General features: G+C 46.9%; 2 protein-coding genes across 2 annotated transcripts; one reads left to right on the top strand and one right to left on the bottom strand.

Moving 5' to 3' along the window:
• Nucleotides 1-4,693: 4,693 nt before the first annotated feature.
• On the top strand, nt 4,694-8,149 carry PITX3 (paired like homeodomain 3). The gene is made up of 4 exons (XM_047825959.1): nt 4,694-4,764; nt 6,424-6,553; nt 6,731-6,933; nt 7,493-8,149. The coding sequence occupies exons 2-4, from the start codon at nt 6,436-6,438 to the stop codon at nt 8,078-8,080; spliced, it is 909 nt and encodes a 302-aa protein (XP_047681915.1). The 5' UTR covers nt 4,694-4,764; nt 6,424-6,435; the 3' UTR covers nt 8,081-8,149.
• Nucleotides 8,150-9,181: 1,032 nt separating this feature from the next.
• On the bottom strand, nt 9,182-12,938 carry ELOVL3 (ELOVL fatty acid elongase 3). Its single transcript, XM_047826034.1, has 5 exons — nt 12,809-12,938; nt 12,170-12,319; nt 11,051-11,182; nt 10,037-10,188; nt 9,182-9,782 (listed from the first exon to the last, which is right to left on the bottom strand). Exons 1-5 carry the CDS (start codon nt 12,853-12,855, stop codon nt 9,355-9,357), a joined length of 909 nt encoding a protein of 302 aa, XP_047681990.1. The 5' UTR covers nt 12,856-12,938; the 3' UTR covers nt 9,182-9,354.
• Between the last annotated feature and the right edge of the window lie 14,516 nt (nt 12,939-27,454).

The raw sequence follows: 27,454 nt of genomic DNA, 5'->3' as shown, positions 1-27,454 counted from the left end.
CACTGGCTCTTATGGAGAATGTCATGGACCTAGAGAAGGATCAGAGAATGATTCACAGAAAGGGGAGCAAGGGGCTGCTAGAGAGAGCAAACTTCAAAGTTTAGGCCTCTGGAAGGTGAAATAGGATGGAAATCTACAAATAATGAAAGGCCTAGATAAGCAGAAGATTTGTTTGCTCCCCAAATCCTGAAATGGGAGATGAGGGGGCCTCATAGAACAGGAGTGATGCAAGCTCAGGATGAATAGGAAAATGTTCCTTGGCACACAGTGGGCAGCAAACTTCCAAAGCTCATTTCCAGAAAGGAGGTAGAGGCAGGAAGTAGAAATGGAATCCTTCAGGGCTTGGGAGGATCAGTGCATGTCAGAGCCACAAATGGTTGCTGGAGCGGAGGGGGCAAGTCGTGGAAAGAACTCAGACTCTGGTTTTAGGAGAACTGGATTCAAATCTCTTCAATCTGTGTAACCTTGTACAAATTCATCTTAGAGGTGAAATGAGAATGCACATTCCTGACACTCAAGGTGGTTTTAAGAGTTCTATGAAATCATGTATTTGAAAGCCCTTTGCAAATGGAGAAGCACCACAGAAATAAGAAGCATTATTGCTATTATTATGCCCAAACTGTAGGTCCCCTGTAACCACAGAATCTTTGTTTGGAAGGATGGGGTCTCAAGTCCTAGAGCAGCCTGGTAGCATCTGATCCAGTCACAGGAAGATTCTCAATGACAGATGGAACACCCTATCCCAAGCTTCTGATGCCTGCCATTTACCCCTGCTCCTCTCCAAGAAGAGTTCTAGGGAGCTCCACAAATGCTTAACTCTTCCACTAATCTGATCTGATCCCTGCCTGCCTCCTCTTCAAGGCTGTGAATATGAGCCCAGGACCCAGATCCAGGAGGGCAGAGGGGAGCAGGCTGGAACTGAGCTGGGGATAGGCATGAGAAAGGGACAGAGCCACCCAAATCTTTTTTTCTCCATTCATTCTAAATGATGAGCCCTAGAGGGTGGGGAGGAAGAAGGAAGCTAACCTGAAAGATCCATTAGGTCCTGAGCTTTGGGATCATCTGTAGTGTCTAGTCCATGGTCACGGACCAGGGACCCATGAGGAGAGTGATAGGGACAGAAAGGCAGTGGGGTAAGTGAGAGCTGCTTTCAAAACTCTCTCCACTCCTTTTCCATTGTCCTCCCTGGGGCCTTCTTTACACTTTAGTTAAGTGCCCCCTTTCCCACCTTTCCCCTGCTCAATCCATTCTGTTCACCACAGCCAAATAAAGGTCTCAGAGATGCTGCTCTTATGTCTCTCCCCTGCCTGCAAGCTTCCAGTGACTCCCATTGCTTGGAGCACTGCTTCTCAAAAGGGGGGATGGGGGGAGAGGGCAGGACAGGAGTGGAAGGGGCATGACGCTGCAAGATAAACATGGCCCATCTTCCTGGTGTGTGATGTCACTTGAAGATGTCACGTGGAGATTTGGAGAGAAAACATTATTTTATATTAAGACAAATATAATTTAAGTATGGAACAGAATGCAAAATTTGCTTCAATTTTTACCATAAGGTTGGAGATCTCAAAGAAGTTCCATATTGGTGGCAGATGTTTGAGGTTGTGCTCCCAGTTTCCCAGAGTCATGTTCTCTCTTACTGGTCTTAGGGGTTTTTGATGGAAAAGCTGGAGATGCTCTAGCCTAGACTCTATCAAACCTGAAGCATCATCCCTTGTCCTTCATTGGAGTCCCCCCGACCTGTTTTCCTCTGATGATCTCCCATGGCCCACACTGAGACCCTGGCCACATTAGGCTGCCTGTTGCCCTCTGAACCTGCCAGCTCATTCCCAATCCTGCTGTGTTATTTAGAAGCCTCTGCTCCTTTACTCCCCAGTTCCCAGCTCTGCCATGTGCTACCTTCTCTGAGCCCCAAAACCTGATACCTTACATGGGATTCCATCTCTTTGATCGCCCACAATGTGAATATTAGTCCCATTCAGCCTATCGTCGTCCATCCTGTTTGCCTCCCCAGACTGTACAGGCTCCTAGAAGTTAGGCTCTGTGCCTTACCATTCTTAGGGATTTGTCTTAGCACCTAACATTTGCTGAAGGAAAGAAGAAAGGGGAAGAGTGGGTGTGGGGGCCCATTTCTCTGATCCTTAACTTACCCCTTGATAAATTAACCACATCAAATCATTGCTGCCTCCACTTGAGTCTTAGGGTTTCTTCGTGGGGCTGTGAGACTCCTCTACAGCTGTCTTCGTTTGCTCCCATTTGCTCACCGCAGTTCGGCAAACCAGACGGTTTGGGTGTTCAGCATCCCTGATGAAGTTAAGGGCCTCACTTCAGATCCATGTTTCTAGGTGGGCTCCATGCTAGTTAAGGGCCCTGGTTTATACTCTATTGCCAACCTGCTATTTGCTGAGCAGAGCCACAGCACCCCAACTCTATCCCCTCCATCTTCCTCTTCATTCAGTGGTTTTCTCCCATCTCAGTTCTAGGGTATACCTTCTGCTTAGGCATTATTATTTCAACTACTTGGGAGCTCTCTGGATGTAGTCCTAGTTTCTCCCGTTGGCGTCAGGACAAAAGTGGGCACACACGGCATTTGCCTTCTTGCCATGAGCTTGGGTCTCTTGGAAGCCATGGCCTCCCTACTGTGAACTCTCTGGCCTGTGATGACCTCTGCTCTCCACCTTAATATACCTTGAATATTTTGTTCTTGCTGCAGTCCATGATAGGCTTCCTGTAATTCCATGTAGGCAGCCTGTACCTCAGAATCAGAGTGCGCCTGCAGGCCCTTTCTTCTTCCCTGGGCTAGGATTGTCACCCTGACCCCACGGAGCCTTGCCCGTGCATCCCCAGCAGGGTGTGTCAGGAAGGCTGGAGGGGGGACAGGCAGCCCCTCCCAGAACTGGACTCAGCACCACTGTTAAATCCTGACTCTCTTTGGCCCTGCCTGGTATTTCCTACCAGCGTCAACCAATCCTGCAGCTTCCAGACTTACTGCTTGTCCCTGTCCACTGAGTGAGGCGAAGCCCCTGGCCTCAGTCCCAACTCCCCAGCTTCCTGACCTCCAACAGTTTGGGGGAGCTTAATCCTCAGCCAGCCTGTCTCCAGCTCAGACAACAGCTTGGCGCCCCCCGCCTCTGCCTGGCTAGCCCACCCAGCCACGAGTCAGCTACAGGCCTGTGCCCCCACCCTTTATCTCTCTGTTGCCTGCCTGACTGTGGTGTTCTTGCCTTTTCAGTTTCACAGGCAAGGCCCTTCTCAGCCTCATCACGCCCTTCCCACTGTTACTACCCCAGTCAAGAGCCTGAAAGCTTCCTTCTTTCTTTTACCAGTCCCTGATCCCCAAAGTGCCTCTTAGCTTGGGTTATTCTGTCCATTTTGTTGTTACCTTATTGACTGGGCCCTCCCTTATGTGTAGGGTAGAGTATTCACAATACACCTTTGCATTCCACTCTCAAATGCTTCATACTTACCTTTATTCAATAGAGAAATTCTTCACTGGGAGATTCAGGGTCTAGGAAGGTGAACTCAAGCAAGGGCAGATGTGAGGATGAGATCTTACCACTCTAGCCTCAGTGCCTTACTCAGTGCCCAGCTCATAGAGGTGCCAAATAAACATCTGTTCAATGAGTAAGGAGGGAGGGGAAAGCAACTTGGATAGAGTTTCACCCCCACTTATTTTTACATCAAGTTTTATTTTAACCCTATAACAATACTAGAGGTAGGTAGGGAAGGAATTATGTTTTCCCTTTTAGAGATGGAAAAAATATGTCCAGAGAGGTAAAGAACACATAGCTAGGAAGTTGGGGAGCCAGGACATGAACCCAGATCTTTGTCTCCAAACCTAATTTCTTCCGGCTATACCAAATCACTTTCCTAGGTGGGAGCTGGACAATTTCTGCCCTCTTCCCCCAAGCCATCCTCTTATTCAGACTTCTCCCCACCCAGCCAAACAGGCTCTCCCCCAGCAACCACTGAGTATAGAGCACTCCCCTGGCCCCTTTGGCTTCCTCCTCCCCCATAGAGTCCTTAGTTCCTGGGACTGAGAGCTGAGGTTCAGAGGGGCCAGGAAGGGGGGAGGGTAACGGCTAGCTCCAAAACAGCCAAGGCAGCTGTCCCTGTCACAGAGAGAGGAGACTGTGTGACGGTGTGGGTCTGTCTGCCTGAATGTGGGAGCACATGTGTGGGAGAGTATGTGTTTGTATGCCTCTAGCTCCAAGTCCAAGTGCTTATTTTGTCTGAGTGGAGGCCCATGTGTGTCTGCATGTGTGTCTGTCTGTCTCTGGGAACACACAGCCTGAAGTCCGCTTTCTTGGCCTCGTCTTTTACTTTGGCCCTTGTCTCTCCTCACCCTGCCTCCCTCTGCTGCAATAGAGGGTGAAACCAAGACACAGGTATGGAATGCTGGGGGAAGGGGAGTTTGGAATAGTGGAAGTCTGGAGCCAAAGCAGACTGGAAGGACAAATGGCACCATGGGATTTAGCTTTCCCTTCAGGCGAACCCAGTTATCCCTCTTTTCCCAGTGGTGTTGCTCCCATGGCCTCCGGAGAAGTCAGGGGCATGGTTTGCATTTCGAGAGCATCTTGGATATGAAGTAAAAGGAGACTTCAGAACACCCCCTTTTCCAGCTCCCAGTTCTAAGCCTTTTGAGCTATTTGGGAAGAACTACCAGTCAAGGCTGCCAGAGGCCCCACCCAAGGGCATTTCCCTTCTATCAGACCATCACTGGGGCAGCCCCAAGCCTGATTCCTGACTGCAGATCTGGAAGGGGAGGTAAGCTGAGCACACCCACCCCGAACCTGACGTCTCTCCTTCCCGGGTTCCCCTTTAGTCCTACCTCTCCAACCTAGGAAAAGGTCCAAGGTCTAGACCCCTCTGCCTGCAGACAGAATGGGGACTGCTTCTCAACCTCCTGCCTTGACCTCTGTCCCATGCCCAATCTCGCTTGAGAGGTGGGGGCGGGGGGCAGCTGTCATCTCTCAGCTGGTTGATGGGGGCATTACCATGTGCAAATAAAGGCTGCTGCCCATCTGTGCCTCCCTGAGAAAGGCTCCTAATAAATTCAGAGCAGCCAAGTGACACACATCTCAATCTAGGCTAATCCGCCACATTAATGCCACCTTGCAGAGCCTGCATTAAGTCCTTATTAATGGGGAGGCAGATGGACCCCTCCTACCCAGCTAGCTCTTCATCCTGCTCCTCTGTTCCTAGCCTTCTTTGGTTCTCCTCTAAGAGGCATCCAGAGTTCTTGAACCTCACTAGTGCTCCTTTCTCCTCATCCCACCAGAGGGGACTTGGAAAAGCCAGCAGGAAAGAGGACCCTGCAGGGGAGACTTGGAGAGGGACCCAGGCAGTCTCCCGGGCAAAGTCAGGCGAGGTTTGGGATAGGCAGTAAGGGTGGGAATATGACCTTAAGAAGCCCACATCTACTGCTGAGGGTGGGGAGTGCTGGTAGAGACTGGCATGAGTAGAACTGGTAAGGGTGTGATAGGTGTCCAGGTAGGCACAGAAGCAGACAAGGCAAGAATGCCCAGGGATTTTCAAACTTATTTCTGATCCTGGAACCCTTTCTTCAAATGCTATCTCTCTAGAAAGGATAAACAAAACAGGCAAAAGCAAGGCTGCCCTAGTTGAAGCAGATTCAAGCCAGGCCAGGCTAGCGCTCTATCCCTGAGGCTAGTCCCAAGTTCCAGTCCCTGAGGGGGTTTGGAACACAATTGGAAAAAGCAAATGAAGAAAAAGCATTAGCTGAGGAGTTTCCCAGATCTGGTTCAGATCCCAGTTCCACCACGTATGAGCTCTGTGACCTTAGTGGTGGCTTCAAGTCTCAGTTTCCTCACTGGAACAAGGGTGATAATACTTAATATCGATGCATTCTTGTGAGAAGAGAGATAATGAAGTAAAGGCACATAGTAAGTACTCATAAATAATAGCAGTGATTTTCCTTGTGTGAGACATATTGGGCCTCGTTCAGAATCAAACTCGTCCCACTGAAGAGTGAATAACAGAGGTTCAGGTAGTGTCTCATGTTAGTTGAGGGGCATGTATGAGTTTGTGGGGATACTGGACATACATGCAAAAGGGAACTGAAGTTTTTGAGGTTGTGGTATACAGTATGTGGTGTGCAATAGTGTAGTTTTCATTAACTTGATAAGTATCTATTGAACAGCAACTGTGCACCAGGCAGAGTTTTCGGTGCCCATCAGTGAACAAAACAGTTTGGTGTGCATATCTGTGCATGAAACTTCTGGGTATACACCTTCTCCCCCTTGGGCTACTGTTTCCCCATTCTATCCTAGGGTACGCACACGAGAGTAGCTTATATCGGTGGCTGAGAAAGGGGACAGTGAACTTGAGGGGAAATACTACTGGGAACGGGATAACTGTGAGATGTTAGCCCCATCAACCTGCTGTGTCTTCTCTCCTTTCCAGAGTCCTCCCTCCATGGAGTTCGGCCTGCTCAGCGAGGCGGAGGCCCGGAGCCCGGCCCTCTCGCTGTCAGATGCGGGCACTCCCCACCCGCCACTCCCAGAACACGGCTGCAAGGGCCAAGAGCACAGCGGTGAGCGCACCCCCTACTGGGAGTAGGGGAGGTAGCAGCTCAATCCCTCTTGCGGAGGCGAGGGGACGTGGGAGTGGAAGGCAGGGTGGGAGTGAAGGCTCGGTGGAGGAGGTCTGGGAGCCGCAGAGTTCGCGCAGGCCTGGGCGTCCAGTGACCTGCCCCCATCTCGGCCCCCAGACTCGGAGAAGGCCTCGGCTTCGCTGCCCGGAGGCTCCCCGGAAGACGGCTCCCTGAAGAAGAAGCAGCGGCGGCAGCGCACCCACTTCACCAGCCAGCAGCTACAGGAACTGGAGGCGACCTTCCAGAGGAACCGCTACCCCGACATGAGTACGCGCGAAGAGATTGCCGTGTGGACCAACCTCACCGAGGCCCGCGTGCGGGTAAGGTCCTCTCAGACCTGCAACCTTCCCGGCACCGCCCCCTCCCCCCGCCCAGTCCCCGGCCCTGGCCTCCCTCTAGCCTGCCGCTCAGCGAGTAGCCCTGGAGCCAGCAGCCTGTGCCTCTGCCCTGACTGCCCACCCTCGGCCCAACACCCAACGTGCGGAGACCTCCGCCTGCTGCCTCGCACCGCCTCCTTAGAACCAGCCTCTGGCCTCTGCTCTGACTCCACCCTGTCGCTCCAGCCCGCGCGTTTCTTCTCCTCCGGCACTGTCTCTCGTTCTCTTCTTCATCCCTCCTTGACCCCATCCTACAGGACCCTCCAGACCATGCCCCCCCCGACCCAATCTTGCCGCCCACAACTGTTCTCAGCCCCTTTACGCGGTGCGCTGCCCCTGCCCCCGGCCTGGCTGCCCAATCCCGTCTCTAACCACTTCTGTCTCGTTTATCCTCCACCCTGCCCCTGCCCGAACCCGGGTCTCGGTGACCTAGCCGCCAGCCGCGCTGACCCCGGGCCTCCGCCCGGCTGCTGCTCTGACAGTCTTTCTCGCATTCCCGCAGGTGTGGTTCAAGAACCGGCGCGCCAAGTGGCGGAAGCGCGAGCGCAGCCAGCAGGCGGAGCTATGCAAGGGCGGCTTCGCCGCGCCGCTCGGGGGGCTGGTGCCGCCCTACGAGGAGGTGTACCCCGGCTACTCGTACGGCAATTGGCCACCAAAGGCTCTCGGCCCGCCGCTCGCTGCCAAGACCTTCCCGTTCGCCTTCAACTCGGTCAATGTGGGGCCTCTGGCATCGCAGCCCGTCTTCTCGCCACCCAGCTCCATCGCCGCCTCCATGGTGCCCTCGGCCGCGGCCGCCCCGGGCACCGTGCCAGGGCCCGGGGCCCTGCAGGGCCTGGGCGGGGGGCCCCCCGGGCTGGCTCCGGCCGCAGTGTCCTCCGGGGCAGTATCCTGCCCTTACGCCTCGGCCGCCGCAGCCGCTGCTGCAGCCGCCTCCTCCCCCTACGTATATCGGGACCCGTGTAACTCGAGTCTGGCCAGCCTGAGGCTCAAGGCCAAACAACACGCCTCTTTCAGCTATCCCGCCGTGCCCGGGCCGCCCCCGGCCGCCAACCTCAGTCCGTGCCAGTACGCCGTGGAACGGCCCGTATGAATGGCCCGGTCCGTCGACCATCCCCGAGGGCGGGGTCGATAATTCACAGCTTCCCCGGACTGGGGTCGTCTAGACTGGCTTGCCCCTGCCCCGGGGTCTGAGAGGGGTGCTGGGGCAGCTGAGGGGTGGGGGGGAGGCGGCCGGCTCAGGAGACAGACTTCCCCCACCGCCGACCCTGAGGGGCGGACTGGACCCTACACACAGTCCGCGCCCCTGGGACTAAGGCCAGGAAAAGGGACCAGTTCCCCAGGGGCCAACTGACCCTTGGCCCACCCCGCCTTCTTCAGACTCCTCTCCTCATTTTCAAAGATTAATGAAATAAACGTGCGCGGACTGCCAAAGGCCTGATGATTCAGAGTTGCGATTCAGCCCCCTCCCCTCAAGCTCTCCCATTTCTAAAGGAGAGCTGGGTGTGCAGGAAAGAAGGGCCGGGGCTTCTAGGGCTTCAGTACCCCCTCAGCTCCCAACACCAGGATGGAAAAGCTGGGGGATTCCTGGACCCACGGAGCGCACCTGCATGCGCGTTTGTTGAGTGTGGCTTAGGGGCCAGCAACTTGGCTGGCGTTGGCCAAAGTTGGTGCTGCGGCGCCACCCGGTGGTCTCATGGCGGATAACTGGGAGGTCTGGTCTCCAACGCTTACTTGGCAGGAATCAATTCTGCAACTTAGGAAGCCTATGATCTTAGATAAGTTACTCCGCCTTTCTGCACCTGTTTCTCACTGTTCCTATGAGGGGCTTGGGCCTCTAATAGCAATAAAATTCTGGTCTGTGACAGATATTTATTAAGTGCCTACCAGGCCTAGGGTTTTTGAGTGTCTGTGTGTGAGCCTCTCATCCTTCCACACACCTTCTTAATCTCCTCACCCAGTGATCATCCTGCTTGCCAGCAGCCCTCTCCCATCACAGCAGTCCTCCTCTTCCCCCAAATCCCAAAGCCCCCAAAATCGTGTTGAAATCTTTAATTAAAAATAGAGCAAGAAGAAGATTTCTGGATAGAAATATAAATAACTCAGTTCTGGGGATCCTCTTCAGTCCTACCCCCAACCCAGGACCTGCTTGGCCTTCACATTAAAAGTGGAAACATCAAAGTACTAGATTGCACCCCATCCCAGGGCTGACACTTCTTGTCTGACATAACTTCCTGCCACCTTGGGGCACACATCCCATGGGGAAAACCATGCAGGAAAGGCATCCTAATCATTCTCCCAAACCTAAGCTCAGCCCCTCAGTGCCTTGGTGGGGAGAGAGACTGGGGCTCCTTTTTCTCCAGCCCTTCACTGACTCTTGGTCTTGGCTTTGGCCTTGGGCGTTATGTAGGTGTGGTGGAAGTAATGGGCAAAGAGAATGAAATAGGTCATGTACAAAACGAGGGACCAGAAGAAGTGTTCCGTTGTAGTGTGGCATCCCTGTTCTTGTCTCCAGATGTAAGTTAGGATGCCGACAATGGTTCCCATAAACATCTGCAGGATCTGCAGGCTGGTGATGAGCTTGGGTAACCACGTGGGGGACTTCACTTTGGCAGCCCTCAGAGTGTAGTAGATGTACATGATGGCATGCACACCGTAGTTCATGGTCATGAACCAGCCGCCTGCAGCCACCTTGTTCTTGTATCCAAAGCTCGTGTACACTAGCACTGTGCTGTGGTGATACCAGTGTACAAAGATGAGTGGCCGCTTACGCAGGATGATGAAGGCCGTGTCTCCTGGGAGATGGGGAGTCATAGCTGGCATACCACCCAGTGCTGGAACCACCCTCCACACTGGCTGTAGGGGAATGGAGGGAATTCTCAGGGCATGGGGAGGGGTCTTTGTGGAAAATAATCTAAAGAGGGGCTTTGGTAAGAGGTGTTGTTAGGACCCAGGGGTGGGGGGAGGCACTCTCCATGTGATGGGGTGGGGGGCACTGAGGAGGGATGCAGTTGACCGGGCACCAGAGAGACAAAGCCTTGACACTCACCAAGTTCAATGACCTTGCTGAGAAGAAAGAGGCAGGACCAGAATTTGATTACGGAATTTTGGATGAAGACGGAGAAGCAAACAGTGTGCTTTAGGCTGCCCCTAAGTAGCACGGTCCCCATATAGCCCCACGTTCTCACTGCCCCCAGGATACTGAAATAGGAGAGAGGGAAAAGGTGTAAGGGTCATCCCCAGACACCAATTCACCCTTCCTCCTTGGCCTGGCAGATCACTGTCCCAAGCTCCACCACTTCTCCCCCACTTCCAATGAAATGGATCACAACTTCTGAGATCCAACCAGTAATCTAGAGGAGATGAGGGCTAGGGGAAGGACCAGGGAATGCTGGAAGACTGGACTGAAAGTTGAGTTAGGGAATAGGGTTCTTGGGATGGGTAGGGATGGGTGACAGGATGGAGGAGATGGAAGGAGTTTCGGGGATGAAATATGGGAAGGAGGGGCTAGAGAAGTTATTGGAAGATCTTGGGAGAGGGTGTTAGATGCTGAGAGTATTAGAAGCTGGGCAAATTCGTTAAAAGTACACAGACTCCATGAGCACAAGAGTTCTCATGAGATAGAACAGAAGCTATCAGTATGGGGCCTGGGGAAGAAGGAAAACAGGGTATAGGCACCTGGGCGGCTCAATCGGTTAAACATCTGACTTCTGCTCAGGTCATGATCTCACCGTTCGTGAGTTCAAGCCCTGCTTCAGGGTCTCCACTGACCATGCAGAAGATCCTCTCTCTCTGTCCCTCCCCTGCTGTCTCGCTGTCTCTCAAAAATAAATAAACATTTTAAAATGGAGAGAGAGAGGGAGAAGGAAAACAGGGTAATACGAGTGGGTGGGTGGGTGGAAGCCAGGGAGGGGGCTGGAGCTGAGGGAATGGGTTAGGGAGAGGGTTAGAGGGCAACTTAGGGAGTTGACTCAGTTGGGGTCTCTAGAAAGCTTTTAAGGATAAAATGAGGGTCTAGGGTCTACAGGATAGGCAGGGAGTGGAGGTGGGGGGGGTGTCTTACCTGAAGATTGCAAGGCAGAAGGACCAAAGGATCAGAGGCCCCTGTAGGTTGAAGCCCTTCCGTGCCTTCATGTAGTTCTGCCCCACAAAGATGAGCAGCAGGTAGACCAGAGCTATGGGGAATGAGGTTGCCCTGGCAGGCAGAAGGCAGAGGGGATGGGCTTACAGGTGGGTGCTCGTTAGAGGAGTACCCACCCATCTCTTAAGGTGAGTGCTCTGGGTTGGAGTCACATCTCTGTCATTTATTGGCTGTGTGATATTGGAAAAACTATTTAGTTCTCTGAGCCTCAGTTTCCTTATTATAAAGGAGAAATAACACTCCTCTCCTGGCAGTGCTAAGGTATATAAAGTACCTAGCACAGGGCAAGGGCTGTGGCCAAGGTTTCTGTAGTTATCACTCTTTCGGTGGAATTGTGAATGGGTGATGGCTGCTGGCCCATGCCTAGAACAAACCCAGGGCTCTGGTGCAAGAAGAATGTGGCAATAGTGTCTGCCTGGTTGGGTCATGGAAAATTAGCTGGAGCTCAAAATTAGCCCAAAAACACTTCTGAGGAGCTTCAGGGCAAAGCCAAAGAGCCTGGGGAAATCTTGCAAAAGCTCCCTGGCTGTGTCTCCTTCTCCACAGCAGGGACGATGTAGCATCGGGGGAACAACATGATAATTTGAAGGGCAGACTGTCTCTGGGCACCAGCACTATGCCTGCACGTGTGCACACATGGCCACAAAGGACAGAGGAGAGCCGTCTATAAGGTGGGTGGGAGTAGGAGTAGGAGTTCAGATTAACCCCCTTCCTCAGAGATCATTTCTCACTATACTCTGTCCCCTCAGTTTCTGCCTCCTACGTTTCTCACCCCATCCTCTTTCTTCCATTCTCCCTCCCGCCCTCCCTTTCTGTCTCTCTCTCTCCCTCTTTCTTTCTTCCAGATCTAATCTCTTTGAGGTGCTAACCCTGCACTTGGACAACAGATATGGAGCCATTACAGGGGAGTCCGATACCTTTGCTCTTTAAGAAAATCATTGCAGGCATTCAAGTGTCTCTTCCCTCACCCCCAACCCACCCCAAATAGCAGTCATCAAGGTAAGGACCTTGGCACGGCCCTTCTCCTTCTCCAGGTCTTACCAGTATTCCTCCAAAAAGGGCCTCATGTCCTGGAACAGCTCGAAGTTGTAAGGCTGGAACAGCTGGTCTACTTCGTCCGAGACATTCATAGCTGTGACCATTTCGTTCAGCAGACGTCCAAGTCCGGAGCTTCGGAAGCTAGGTGAGAGGCTAGGGGACAGAGGATGGAGCGATCTTGGGGCAGGACAAAATGCACGCCGGACTCAAGGAACTCCGCGGCAAGCGAGGAGCGTCAGATTCAGGGACGTGCGCCGCAATCAGCCAGCTTCCACTACAGCCACCACTGCAGTATATGAAGCGGATTGCAAAGCGGCGGGCACAGGCGGCGCGAGGCCCCTCCCAGCGCCAGGCCGTTATCCAATCTTGACCAAGATATCCCCCGGTCCCGCCCCTGGGCCGCAACCCGCTCCTGATTGGTTATCCTCAAGGGAGCCTCCCCTCCAGGTGTTCTCACGCCCCACCCCATATATGCCTGTCATGGGCTCCCGCCACGCCCACTTTCCCACCCTTTTCTCCCATACCTCCATCCTCACCTGCTTGGTTTAGCCCCTGCGGCCTGGCCAGTATCTAGGTAGGCTAATCTCCCCCTGGCACTGCCAACCATAACTTTTGCCTCAGTTCTCTTCAATCCTGACCTACCTGGCAGTGAGGAGAGTGGGGGTGTCCTCAGCCTCTGGTGCATGCATTCAGGCATAAGGGTGTCAGTTTTCCACCTCCCTGAGACCGTGGGAAACCCAAACCCCGAATGAGGATCAGTCCCCAATAGTCCCATCTACCCGCCTTCAGGTCTGTGGTTGTGGGCGGGAAGGAGACGGATGTTAGTAAGTTTTATTGTTGAGGTTGTTGATGTTGGTGTTTGGGGAGATGGTTGTTGAGGCTGTTGTGGTTTCTTTACAGTTTCCTGAATTCCCTAACTGCTCCAGCTTGAAACCCTGTAATAACCTTGAGAGGAAATGGGGTCACTCTCTGGGCTTCTGGGATTATTGTCTTCAGGCTTCCTGGAAGCCTTCTAGGGTTTATAGGAAGAAGACATGCAGTGCATCTCCCCACTGTCTTACTATTCTCTCCCAGAGTTTGTGTTTGTCTAATCAAATCTATTTTTTCCTTTACCTAGCACCAAAGAAATAAATATTTTTAAAAATGTTTAACGTGGGGCGCCTGAGTGGCTCAGTTGGTTAAATGTCCAACTTCAGCTCAGGTCATGATCTTGCCATTCGTGAGTTCAAGCCCGGTGTCAGGCTCTGTGCTGACAGCTCGGAGCCTGGAGCCTGCTTTGGCTTCTGTGTCTCTCTCTCTCTCTATTGCTACCCCACTTGCGCTCTCTCTCTCCCTCTCTCCCTCTCAAAAATAAAGATTAACAAAAATCTTTTTAACGTTTATTTATTTAAATAGAGCACGAGCTGGGGAAGAAGAGAGGGAGACAGAATCTGAAGCAGGCTCCAGGCTCTGAGCTTTCAGCACAGAGTCTGATGTAGGGCTCGAACCCACCAACCATGAGATCATGACCTGAGCTGAAGTTGGATGCTTAACTGACTGAGCCACCCAGGTGTCCCAAGAAGTAAATATTTTAAAGCTTTTAGAGCCTTGCTTGTCTGTCCCTTATTTCTCTCTTAGGCTTTATGAAACTGAGGGAGAAATACAAGGCTTGAAGGCAGCTTGAGATAAGATGGTTATTTGCAAAACAAGAGCCAAGCGACATAAATATAAATATTTTACGTGGGGATATGGTTATAAATGGCTATGTGCAATAAAGCCCAAAGACACTAGAGCCTGAAGACCCAGGTAGGAATCCCAGCTCCACTTCTCTGAACCTCATCCACTCATCCAGGAAACCTGAAGACAATAATCCCAGAAGCCCAGAGGGTGACCCCATTTCCTCTCAAAGGTTATTACAGGGTTTCAAGCTGGAGCAGGAAAGAGTAGAGTGGGAAATCCTGCCAATGCTGTCTAAATGACCCTCAAAGGCCTCCCTTTGTCTTTGTACTTCATCACCTCTCACCTGGTTGTCTCGCTCTACAGCCACTACCTTAGTCATGTTAACTGGTTGCACCACCTCCTTCTCTAATACAGTGATTCTTTCTCTGTATTGCATTAGATTTGGAAAAGAATTCCAAACCTGGCTGATCAGGAGATTACTAAATCCCAATCTCAGAGATTTAGACCCCGTGAGTGATCCCAGACCATACTTTGGTATATGTGCTGCCGAAGCGAGCACTCAGACCATACTTTGGAAACCATGCTGCTTTCCTGCTTCAAATCCTTCAGTGGCTCTTGACTGCTCCATATGTAGCCTGACACTCAGGTGACGGGTACATGTTTGATGGATAAATGAATAAGTGAAAGAATGAATATTATAAGAATAATACCATCTAGGTGGTACAAGACCTGAATTCAAATCTCAGCTCTACCATAAACTAGTCATGTGTTTTTAGACAAGTTATCTAACCTCTTTGAGACTCACATTCCTCATCCGTAAAATATAGACAGTCATACTTGCCTGCCTACCTCACAAGGATGGGGGCAGTATACAAATCATATAATGTCAAGGAAAAGACATTGTGGATTAGACACATGGAAATGTCAGGGTGAATCATTTCAGAAGTTTACAAATTCATATAGCATATGTATACTCAGTTCTGAGTTTCTCTCAGATGAAGATATTTTACATTGTCTTTCCCTGTGAAATTTAAAGATTTTATTTTTAAGTGATCTCTGCACCCAATGTGGGTTTCAGTTTACAACCCCGAGATTAAGAGTTGCACGCTCTACCGACTGAGCCAGCTAGGCAGCCCCTCCCTGTGAAGTTTAATGATGAAGCTTGGGGGAGAGATGTGCAGGAGAGGGGAAGAAGAAGTAAAACCTCCAGAAATTATTTACTAGGGGAAACATTCCCTGACCCTTCGACTTGGTCTGGTACCACTACTATATATAAATTGTTCTCATAGCATGGTATTTCTTTCCTTCGAAGAGAGTTTATAATTACTTCATTATTTTTATGATTTCTTTTTTTAAAGATTTTTATTTTTAACTAATCTCTACACCCAGCGTGGGGCTCAAACTCACAACCGAGATCAAGAGTCGCATGATCCACTGACCAAGCCAATCAGGCGCCCCTCATGATTTCTTGGTGAATGCCTGTTGCCTGTTTCCCCTCCCTGCCAGTCCTTGAGCCCCATAAATACAAGGAATACATCTATTTTGCTTGACATTATTCTCCTAACACTGGGTACATACTAGATACTCTGATAATATTTGCTGCATGACTGATTGGATGGGTGAAATCCTCAGCCTATAAAGCTGGGTGACACTCTTTGTTTCTCCAGGATAAACATACCAAGCTTATCCAATCTTTTACCTCTAGACCTCAGCTCTCTCATCTGTAAAATGGGGATAATGTCTACCTCAGAAGGATGTTTATGAGGATCAAATGAGATCACATGTGTTAAAGTACATTATACAAAGTTAAGTAAACATCAGTAATCATTATTTAAAAAGTAAATTTGTACAATTTTCTATTTCTTTTTAATAAAACTCAGCTAAACTTAAAAGGAAAGTCATGATCTGGTGATTGGTTGCACAACAATGTGAAATGTACTTAACACTACTGAACTGAACATTTAAAAATGGTTAAGACGGTAAATTTTATGTTACCTATATTTTACCACAATATTATAATCTTTTTATTTGCGAGAGAGACTATGAGCAGGGGAGAGGGGCAGAGGGGGAGAGAGAGAGAGAGAGAGAGAGAGAGAGAGAGAGAGAGAGAAAGAGAGAGAGAGAGAGAAAGAATCTCAAGCAGGCTCGAAGCTCAGCGTGCAGCCCGATGCAGGGTTCGATCCTACAACCCTGGGATCATGACTTGAGCTGAAACCAAGAGTCAGATGCTCAACTGACTGAGCCACCCAGGTGCCCCTATTTTTACCACAATTTTAGAATAATTTTAAAGGAAAACTACAAAATGGGAATCATTTTAAGAAGGCCAAATAAAGAGTTAATGTGCATACTACATAATAACTTATCTTGAATCCTATCTCTGGCCCTTGGTAAGTGGCTAAAGATATAGATAGGCTCATATTATGGACTTCACTGTCTCCAAATCCACCTCTCATTAGCTTCCAAAAAGATCTTCCTAAAACACACGTTAGCTCCTGTCATTCCTCTTTAAGAACAAAAAAATCCTCAAGGCAGAGGTCAGAATCCTGAAGTTAGCCTGACCCTTCCTTACCAGCCAGTGTCCCATCATCACTCAGCCTCAGCATTCCTCATTTCAGCTATTAGGGAAAAATCACCACTCCATGACACAAGTAATATATTTTTATGTTTTTCAACCCCTTTACCTCTCTCCATATTGTTTCACTTCTCCAGACATCTTTTTCTCACCTGGAGAGATCTTACTCTTTGTTGGCCTTAGCTCTAATGTCACTTGCCCTACAAAAGCCTAACCTCTTTCAAACAGGGTCAACCCTTTGCTTCTTTGTTTTCCACCTACAGGACTTTGCCAGACTGTCTGCCAGTATTGTGCTTCTAGCAATGGCATAAAGTTAGTTATGTATTTTCTACACTACCTGACTTCCCCACCCTATCCCAAATGGTCATTTTTGTTAGATCCCTCATTCTTGAGGGGAGCACACAGCACTTGGCACACAGACAGCGCTCAAAATATGTCTGTTGGTTTGAATTGAATAGGCATGTAAGAGGAAATACAAACAATAAACATTATATATATTATATATATTTAAACATTATTTATATATTTAGACATATATTTAAACATTATATATATATTATATATATTTAAAGACTCAACTTCCTTAGTAATTATGGAAATGAAAATTAAAGACTGTATGTATAGTATGGTCCCAATTAACAGCCATTAAACTGAGTAAAAATTAAATACCTAACGCCAGTCAAAGCCTTGAGAAACAGATATATTCATACCTGGCTAGTGACCAGGTAAATTAACTTAATCCTCCTAGAAGCACTCTTAGGTAACACTTAGCAAGAGTCAGCTGGGATGCTTTGACCCAGTCCTTCACCTAGAAATTTAAAACCCAGTGAAATAGGCCAAAAGAAAAAATCTATATGTACTAAAATACTTATGTCATTACGACTTAATAGAGAACTGGAACCCACTCATGGAAGATTAAATTATTAAACACTGACAATACAAAACAGTGCACCTACCAGAACATGGAGAAACACGAAACCGTGTTTGTAAAATAATGTAAAAGAAAACAATATTTAAAACTGTATCTATCCTATTACCTCAGTTATCTAAAAGTGATGTTCCTCAGGATTGAAGTTGAAAAGAAACACTAAAATGTGAAATCATTTTATGGGGCGGGTGAGATTACAGAAAAAAATTAGGAGTATTTTAAATTGTCTTTTATAATATTCTTATAAAGCTTTTTTAAAATTTAGTTTGAGAGAGAGAGAGAGAGAGAGAGAGAGCGCACAAGTAGGGTAAGGGCAGAGAGAGAAGGGAGAGAGAATTCCAAGCAGGCTCTACACTGTCAGCACGGAGCCCGATGTGGGGCTTAAACCCACAAACTGCAAGATTATGACCCGGGCCAAAACCAAGAGTCGGACGCTTAACCAGCTGAACCACCCAGGTATTCCTGTCTTTCAAAATATTTTGAAATTGATGATCCAAGATTTTGGAATGTTACGTATCCAAGAAAAAGTTTTTAATGATGTAGGAAGCACTCTGGATAGGATGTAAAAATATTTTTAAATGTAAGAAATGAGACTAGGTATAGTATGATCTCAGATTTGTGGAGTGAAAACGTGGAAGAATGTAGATAGAATATTTGCAAACTTTCTCTAGAGAAAAAAATACAGAAGAAAACTATGCTGAGAACAAACATTGGAAGGAAATGCACCAAAATGCTAATAGTTTGTCTGGATGGTGGGATATGGATACTATCAACATTATTTTTATAATCAGTAAATGTTCAAAACTAATAATAAATGTATTGAAACTTCTCAGATTGAAGACTTTCTTTTCCATGTGTTCTATCACTACACTGGCTCTTCTGCTTCCACCTTCCCTCTCTCAGATCCTGCACATCCCTGTCAGGTTCATCTCCTTTCCCCCATATTTTTACTGCCTTGGTTTTGCTTCTATATTTCTTCCTGTGCCTTTGCTGGTTCTTCTCCCCATACTTCTCACCTCTTTCATGCTACTGTTTTCTGAAAGCCCTGTCCCTCTTCCTTGTTCCTTCTCACTGTGCACTCCCTTTCCTGGCTATCTAATTCTCTTTCATGACTTTACCTTTTACTTCCTTTTGGAAAAGTACAAATTACTTATCTTTTATTGGGACCTCTCTTCTCTATTCTTGCTCACATTTCCAACTTCTCACTGAACTTCTCCCCCTAGCTGATCTGAGTTACAGACAGCTTACATTCAGGTGTAGAAACCCAGCTCACCTTCCTCCCAGACCTGTTCTTTTTGCTGATTTCCCTATTTCTATGAAAGTCACTACCACCAGGCTTCCAAGCTCCTAGGCAGGACAGGCTACATAATTTGCGGGGCCCAGTGCCAAATAAAAAACGCAAGGTGCCTTGTTCAAAAATTATGAAGACCTTCAAGATGGTCACAGCACAACATGAAACCAAGTAAGTGTAGGGCACGTCTAAGCATGGGACCCTGTGTGGTCGCACAGATTGCGCATCCATGAAGCCAGCCCTGTGCTCAGGCTTAACTCTGGGGGTCCATCTTTGACTCCCCTCTCTCCTTCATCTTGGTTTGGCTGACATGGTATATAGTGCATCCACTCACAGATATGAGAAATAATGGAAGAGAAATAAATTTTAATGGTGGGATGGGATGAGACAGAGATGAGTTCAGTTTGGGCCCTATGAATGCAAGGTGCCAGTGGAACATCCAAATCAGAGAATGCAATAACCAGTTGTCTAGAACTCAGGCTATCAATCTGCCTTCAACACTCAGGGTAGAGGACACTGAACTCCTCCTAGCTGTTGATGAAATTGGCCAGGGAGAGGTCAAGCAGGGCCTTTTAAATTGGGGTCCGTAGACCATTTACACTATAATCTCCAGCTTGTTAAAAATGAAGTCTCCTTGGCCTCACCCCAGCCTTCGGAATCTGAATATATTTGGAAGTAGGTAGGGCTTGGAAATTATAGTTTGAACAAGCTTCACAGGTGATTCTCTTCCTCATTAGAATTTGGGAACAATTAATGTGAGTCAGAAGATTGAAGAAGCTACAACCCCCGTGGGGGAATATTAGTGTATAAGGTAGTGGCTTGCATAATTTTTTGACTGAGACACAAAAGGAGAAATATATGTTATGTTGTGACCCCGTACATACACATGTATTTGCAACGTCTTTCGACATGTACATATCCTTACACATACATGTGTGTCTGATATTTTTATCCCATTGTATTTCATTATTTAAAAATGCCCATCATGACCCACTAATAGTCTGCATCCTGTAATTTGAAAAACACTGGTTAAGGAGTTAACAGAGGGAGAGGATGTTGCTAGGGTCCAGAAAAAAACTCTCCACAGGTTCTTCAGAGTCTAAACTACATTTCAAAGTTTTTGAGAGCAAGCCTGCATCTGAGTGGTCTTTGAAGAACCCTCAGTTCTTCACTTGTGAACTGTTACTGGACAAATGAAGTCATGGAAGCCACGGCTGTGCCAAGAGCACACAAGAGTGACCCCTGCTGTCCATGCCATCAGACCAGGTTGTGAGGAAGCTCTGAGAGATGGGGCAGCAATAAACAGATGTTACGTGAGTGATGGAAGTGGCTACAGAGAAGCTGCCCTGGCTTTGGCTGTGCTATCTGCTCACCAGTCCTGCTAAGGATTGTCTCTGTCTTCTGGGTTGCACCTGCCTTTCTTCTCAAAGGCCTCCCCGATCCCAGCCTGTCCCATATCTAGCTGCTATCAACATCATCACCCTCTCTGACCAGGAGCCCAAGGAACTGGTTTCAGCCTAACAAAGAAAAAAAGAGCCCCTGACATCTAGGAGTCAGGCTGACATTTCCAGCTAGGCCTCAGTGTCGTTAGAAGTTGACCTGGTGCTCACACCTGGGCCACGTGATTCTGCTAAACATAAACAATCTCAGACTATGAACAGCCAAGTCACTTTGAAACCATGATAGAGAGTAAACAAAGGTACTTCATAATTGTGCCTAAGCACAAAGTCAGGGTCACTGCAACCCACAAAACTCTGAACATCCCCTTTCCCAGCTTATATGGGTGGCAGCTGCTTCTTAAACAATTATAGGTTGTTGGTTTTTTTAAGTTTATTTATTTTTGGGAGACAGAGACAGAGCACAAGCAGGGGAGGGTCAGAGAGAGAGGGAGACACAGAATCCAAAGCAGGCTCCAGGCTCCAAGCTGTCAGCACAGAGCCGAAGTGGGGCTCGAATCCATGAACTGTGAGATCATGACCTGAGCCGAAGTCAGCACTTAACCAAAGGAGCCACCCAGGCGCCCCAACCAATTAGTTTTATTCTCACTCTGGTCTACCCTTCCTATCAATAAGATTCATAGAATTGTCCTTGGTTTCAATCTACAACGAACCTCCATTCTTTGCCCCCACCCCTCCAAATCACCCAACAAATCCCAAGTTTTTTTCTTTTTTAATTTTTTAATGTTTGTTTATTTTTGAGAGAGAGCGTGTGTGTGTGCAAGCAGGGGAGGGGTAGAGAAAGAGGATGAGAGAGAGAGAGAGAGAGAGAGAGAGAGAGAGAGAGAGAGAGAAAGAGAGAGAGAGAATCCCAAGCAGGCTCCAAGCCATCAGCGCAAAGCCCAATGCAAAGTTCAAACCCACAAACGGTGAGATCATGACTTGAGCCAAAGTTGGACGCTCAACCAACTAAGCCACCCAGGTGCCCCTCATTTCTTTTTAGTGCAGAGTAGTATTACATGATAAAGAAATTGTTTATTCAATTGCCAGTTGATAGACATTTAGTTTGTTCCAGTTTGTGGTTTTCATGAACAATGCTATTTTCATATCAGTCTTTGTGCAGGCAGCAAGGGGGAAAAAGTCCTTAACCTACAAGGGAAGACAGGTCAGGTTTTCAACAGACCTATCCACAGAAACTTGGCAAGCCAGAAAGGAGTAGCAGGATGTATTCAATGTGCTGAATCAGAAAAATATGCAGCCAAGAATTCTCTATCCAGCAAGGCTGTCATTCAAAATAGGAGAGATTAAAAGTTTCCCAGACAAAAATTAAAGGGGTTTGTGACCACTAAACCATCCCTGCAAGAAATTTTAAGGGGGACTCTCTGAGGGGAGAAAAGATGATAAATACATACGTACATACATACATACATACATACCAAAAGCAACAAAGCCTAGAAAAGACCAGAGAACACCACCAGAAACTCCAATCTACCAGCAACATAATAGCAATAAATTTGTATCTTTCACCACTCACTCTAAATGTCAATGGACTAAATGCTCCAATCAAAAGACATAAGGTAACAGAATGGGTAAGAAAACAAGATCCATCTACATGCTGTTTACAAGAGACCCACTTTAGACCTAAAGACACCTTCAGATTGAAAGTAAGGGGTTGGAGGGGCGCCTGGGTGGCTCACTCGGTTGAGCATCTGACTTCGGCTCAGGTCATGATCTCACGGTTCAGTTCATGAGTGCAACCGCCCCCCCCCCCCCCCCCCCCCGCCCGTCGGTCGTCGGTCTCTATGCTAACAGCTCGGAGCCTGGAGCCTGCTTCAGATTCTGTGTCTCCCTCTCTTTCTGCCCCTTCCCCACTCATGCTCTCTCTCTCTTTCTCTCTTTCAAAAATAAATAAACATTAAAAAATATTTTAAAAAAAGAAAGAAAGTAAGGGGATGGAGGACCATCTATCATGCTAATGGTCGACAAAAGAAAGCCGGAGTAGCCAAACATATCAGACAATCTAGACTTTAAAATAAAGACTGTAACAAGAGATTAAGAAGGGCATTATATCATAATTAAGGGGTCTATCCACCAAGAAGACCTAACAACTGTAAACATTTATGATCCAATGTGGAAGCACCCAAATATATAAATCAATTAATCACAAACGCAAAGAAACTCATTGATAATAATACCATAAGAGTAGGGGACTTCAACACCTCACTTACAGCAATGGACAGATCATCTAATCAGAAAATCAACAAGGAAATAATGGGTTTGAATGACACACTGGACCAGATGGACTTAACAGATATATTCAGAACATTTCATCCTAAAGCAGAGGAATATACACTCTTCTCCAGTACACATGGAATGTTCTCCAGAATAGACCACATACTGGGACACAAATAAGCCCTCAACAAGTACAAAAAATCAAGATCATACCGTGCATATTTTCAGACCACAACACTATGAAACTAGAAATCACCCACAAGAAAAAATTTGGAAAGGTAACAGATACTTGGAGACTAAAGAACATCCTACTAAAGAATGAATGGGCTAACCAAGAAGTTAAAGAGGGAATTAAAAAATACATGGAAGCCAATGAAAATGATAACACCACAGCTCAAAACCTCTGGGACACAGCAAAGGCGGTCATAGGAGGAAAGTATATAGCAATCCAGGCCTTCCTAAAGAAGGAAGAAAGGTCTCAGATACACAACCTAACCTTACACCTTAAAGAGCTGGAAAAAGAACAGCAACTAAAACCCAAAACCAGCAGAAGACAGGAAATAATAAAGATTAGAGCAGAAATTAATGCTATCAAAACCAAAACCAAAACCAAAACCAAACAAAACAAAAACCCAGAACAGATCAATGAAACCAGAAGCTGGTTCTTTGAAAGAATTAACAAAATTGATAAAACAATAGCCAGTTTGATCAAAAAGAAAATGGAAAGTCTTTGTGCAGGCATATTTCCACACTTGTTCTTGGGTAAATACCTAAGAGTAGGATTGCTAGGTTATAAGATAAGTATATATTTAACTTTATAAGACACTGCCAAGCTTTCCCAAGTGTTCATACCATGTCACAATCTCACCTACAATGTATTAAAGTTCTAGTTTGCTTTATTCTTTTTATAATTTTTTAAAGCTTATTTATTTTGAGAGAGAGAGAGAGAGAGCACAAGCAGAGGAGGGGCAGAGAGAGAAGAGGGCTTTATTCTTTTTAACAGCCAAAATGTAATTGCTGGAGAAAAAGCAATAAAGCAAATGTAGAAAAATGTTGACAATTGGCAAATTTGGATAAAGAGTATATAGATGTTAATTTTACTATTCTTTCCATTTTTCTTTATTTTTTATTTTTCATTTTTAGATAGAGAGTGCATGAGCAGGAGAGAGGGGCAGAGGGAGAGAGAATCTCAAACAGGCTCCACGCTCAGTGCAGAGCCTGACTTGGGGCTCAATCCCACAGCCCAGAGATCATGACCTGAGCTGAAAGCAAGAGTCAGATGCTCAAACTAGTCAGTCAGAGAAAGACAAATATCATATGACTTCACTAATATGAGGACTTTAAGATACAAAACAGATGAATGTAAGGGAAGGGAAGCAAAAATAATATAAAAACAGGGAGGGGGACAAAAACATAAAAGACTCTTAAATGTAGAGAACAAACAGAGGGTTACTGGAGGGGTTGTGGGAGGGGGGGTGGGCTAAATGGGTAAGGGGCATTAAGGAATCTACTCCTGAAATCATTGTTGCACTATATGCTAACTAACTTGGATGTAAATTTAAAAAATACATTAAATAAAAATTGTTTAAAAATGTAAAAGCGTACCTTCTTCATTAAGGCTGGCAGAGCTGGAGTCCCAGCTTTCCCATGAACTAGCTGTGTTATTTTGTGTCAGTGACATAATAATCTCTGGGCTTCAGTTTCCCCATTGATAAAACCAAGTTAGTAATGTACTTAATCCATAGGATTATAATGAGGATTAAATAAAATAATCCTTTAAAACAGAAAAAAAAGTCAGATGCTCAATCAACTGACCCACCCAGGAACTCCCCCATTTTTCTTTAAATAAAGATTTTTTTTTTTCAAAATAAAAAGCTGGGAGAAAGACTAAATTGGATATTATATGGAGCTGGATTGATTCTTAAGTTTATCTGTCAGGGTAAATTTGTAAGGAGAGCAAGACAATTTTGAAAAAGAACACTAAAGGGGAATAGGTCCTACCAAATATCAAAACTACCTCTAAAGCTATGGTAATTTGAACATATTTTATTGTCATGCACAAAAACTTTTCAGATAAACTATACAGACAGTCTAGAAAAAGGTTCATGTGTCTATGGATATCTAGTTTACAATAAAAGTGGCATTTTAAAATCAGAATGGGTTTGGGGCACCTAGGTGGCTCAGTCAGTTAAGTGACTGACTTCGGCTCAGATCATGATCTCACATCTTTTGGGTTCGAGCCCTGCATTGGGCTCTGTGCTGACAGCTCAGAGCCTGGAGCATGCTACAGATTCTGTGTCTCCCTCTCTCTGCCCCTTCCCCACTTGCACTCTCTCTCTCTCTCAAAAATAAATAGACATTAAAAAAAATTTTTTTTAATCAAAATGGGTTAATATATGATGATGGGACTTGACTTTTTATTTAAAAAGTTGAGTCCTATTCCATCCCATTTACAAGTGTGAATTCAGGAAATACTAGAAGTAAATATATTAGAAAAATTATATGTGATTTTATTTATTTTTTGAAGTTCATTTATTTTCAGAGAGAGAGAGAGAGAGACAGAGAGGGAGAGACTATCCCAAGCAGGCTCCACTCCGTCAGCACAGAGCCCAACTCGGGGCTTGATCCCACCAACCATGAGATCATGACCTGAGCTGAAGCCAAGAGTGGGTCATTTAACTGACTGAGTCACCCAGGCACTGCTGAGTCATATGTGATTTTATAAATAAATCCAGGGGTGGGGGACACCTGGGTGGCTCAGTCGGTTAAGTGTCCAACTTCAGCTCAGGTCATGATCTCACAGTTCATGGGTTCGAGCCCCTTGATGGGCTCTGTGCTGACAGCTCAGAGCCTGGAGCCTGCTTCGGATTCTGTGTCTCTCCTTCTCTCTGCCCCTCCCCCAGTTGTGCTCTGTCTCTCTCTCTCAAAAATAAACATTTTCAAAAAATTGACTAATATATTAAAATCATAATCAGTTAATCAAATCAATCAGTCTGGGGTAGGCATGACATTCCTAAGCAAGAAGTAAATCCAAAAGCAATAAAGGAAAGTATTGATGTATTTTGCTACATAAAAATTTTTTTTAATTATTTTTTTAAATTTTTTATTTTAGAAAGAGAGAGAGAGGGAGAGCAGGTACACTAGTGGCAGAGGGACAGAGAGAGAAAACCTTAAGAAGGCTCCACGCTCAGTGCAGAGCCAGATGTGAGGCTCGATCCCACCACTCTGGGACCTTGACCTGAGCTGAAATTAAGAGTTGGACATTCAACTGACTGAGCCACCCAGGTGTCCCCCCAAATTTAAAAATTCTTTAGAGTTAAAAATAACATAAGGGCAACGGGGTGGCTCAGTTGGTTGAGGCTCTGACTCTTTTTTTTTTTTTTTTTTTAATTTTTTTTTCAACGTTTATTTATTTTTGGGACAGAGAGAGACAGAGCATGAACGGGGGAGGGGAAGAGAGAGAGGGAGACACAGAATGGGAAACAGGCTCCAGGCTCCGAGCCGTCAGCCCAGAGCCCGACGCGGGGCTCGAACTCACGGAGCGCGAGATCGTGACCTGGCTGAAGTCGGACGCTTAACCGACTGCGCCACCCAGGCGCCCCTGAGGCTCTGACTCTTGATTTCAGCTCAGGTCATGACCTCATGGTGGGTGGGATAGAGCCCCACATAAGCATCTCAGCATCTGACCACATGGAGCCTGCTTGGGATTCTCTCTCCCTCTCTCTGCTCCTCCGCCACCTGCACCCTCTCTCTCACTCTCTCTCCCAAAATAAAAAAAAAATAAACACACACAAAAATTTTTAAGTTTAAAAACAACATAAACAGTATATCTGTCCATGTGGGTACTCAGTAATTTGTCTTGCATAGTTTCCCATAGTATAGATTTTACAGATTGCATCCCCATAGTATCATTTAATATGATTTTCTTTACCTTGCATTTGCTTTATTATTTTTTAGAAGTTTATTTATTTATTTTTGAGAGTGGGAGCAAGCACAAGTAGGGGAGGGACAGAGAGAGAGGGAGACACAGAATCTGAAGCAGGCTCCAGGCTCCGAGCTGTCAGCACAGAGCCTGACCCTAGGCTCAAACCCATGAACTGTGGGATCATGACCTGAACTGAAGCTGGATGCTCAACCGACTGAGCCACCCAGGCGCCCCTATCTTGCATTTGCTTTACATTGATAGTTACATCTAAAGCCTTGACCAGATTCAGATTTTATTTTTTTTTAAAGCCAGACTACTTTACCAATGATGTTGCATACTTCTATCACAAGGAAGATTATCTTCTTGTCTCTTTTTTTTTTAAGTTTATATATTTATTTTGAAAGAGAGAGAATGAGTAGGGGTGGGGTAGAGAGAGAGGGGGGGACAGAGGATCCGAAGTGGGCTCTGTGCTGAGAGAATGATGTGGGGCTCTAACTCACAAACCGTGAGACCATGACCTGAGCTGAAGTCGGCCGCTCAACCAACTGAGCCACCAGATGCCTCTTGTCTCTCCCCCACCCCTCTCTGTTTTTGCAGTGTTATCAATTCTTTTTTTTTTAATTTTTTTTTTATTAAAAAAAAATTTTTTTAGGGATGCCCGGGTGACTCAGTCAGTTAAGCTCCAAATTTGGCTCAGGTCATGATCTCACAGTTTGTGAGTTTGAGCCCCACATGGGGCTCTGTGCTGACAGCTCAGAACCTGGAGACAACTTCAGATTCTGTGTCTCCCTCTCTCTCTGCCCCTCCCCTGCTTACGCTCTCTTTCTCTCTCAAAAATAAATAAACATTAAAAAATATTTATTTTGGGGGCGCCTGGGTGGCTCAGTCGGTTAAGCAGCCGACTTTGGCTCAGGTCATGATCTCTCAGTCCGTGCGTTCGAGCCCCGCGTCGGGCTCTGTGCTGACAGCTCAGAGCCTGGAGCCTGTTTCGGATTCTGTGTCTCCCTCTCTCTGACCCTCCCCCATTCATGTTCTGTCTCTCCCTGTCTCAAAAATAAATAAAACGTTAAAAAAAATGTATTTTTGATGGGGCACCTGGGTGGCTCAGTCGGTTAAGTGTCTGACTTCGGCTCAGGTCATGATCTCACAGTTTGTGAGTTCGAGCCCCATATCAGGCTCTGTGCTGACAGCTCAGAGCCTGGAGTCTGCTTCAGATTCTGTGTCTCCCTTTCTCTCTAATCCTCC

This window comes from Prionailurus viverrinus, chromosome D2, assembly GCF_022837055.1.
Source record: "Prionailurus viverrinus isolate Anna chromosome D2, UM_Priviv_1.0, whole genome shotgun sequence".
NCBI lineage: Eukaryota > Metazoa > Chordata > Mammalia > Carnivora > Felidae > Prionailurus > Prionailurus viverrinus.
The sequence above is the reverse complement of the archived record's forward strand: the minus strand, read 5'-3'. Positions and strand labels throughout refer to the sequence as shown.

Bases quoted from the DNA above. Each gene is read 5' to 3' on its own strand.
- PITX3 (XM_047825959.1), top strand. From the start codon at position 6,436: ATGGAGTTCGGCCTGCTCAGCGAGGCGGAGGCCCGGAGCCCGGCCCTC. The intron at 6,554-6,730 runs GTGAGCGCACCC...CTCGGCCCCCAG, and splicing joins CAAGGGCCAAGAGCACAGCG to ACTCGGAGAAGGCCTCGGCT. The intron at 6,934-7,492 runs GTAAGGTCCTCT...GCATTCCCGCAG, and splicing joins TCACCGAGGCCCGCGTGCGG to GTGTGGTTCAAGAACCGGCG.
- ELOVL3 (XM_047826034.1), bottom strand. From the start codon at position 12,855: ATGCATGCACCAGAGGCTGAGGACACCCCCACTCTCCTCACTGCCAG. The intron at 12,320-12,808 runs GTAGGTCAGGAT...TCTGTCCCCTAG, and splicing joins CCCACTCTCCTCACTGCCAG to CCTCTCACCTAGCTTCCGAA. The intron at 11,183-12,169 runs GTAAGACCTGGA...TCTGCCTGCCAG, and splicing joins CCCTTTTTGGAGGAATACTG to GGCAACCTCATTCCCCATAG.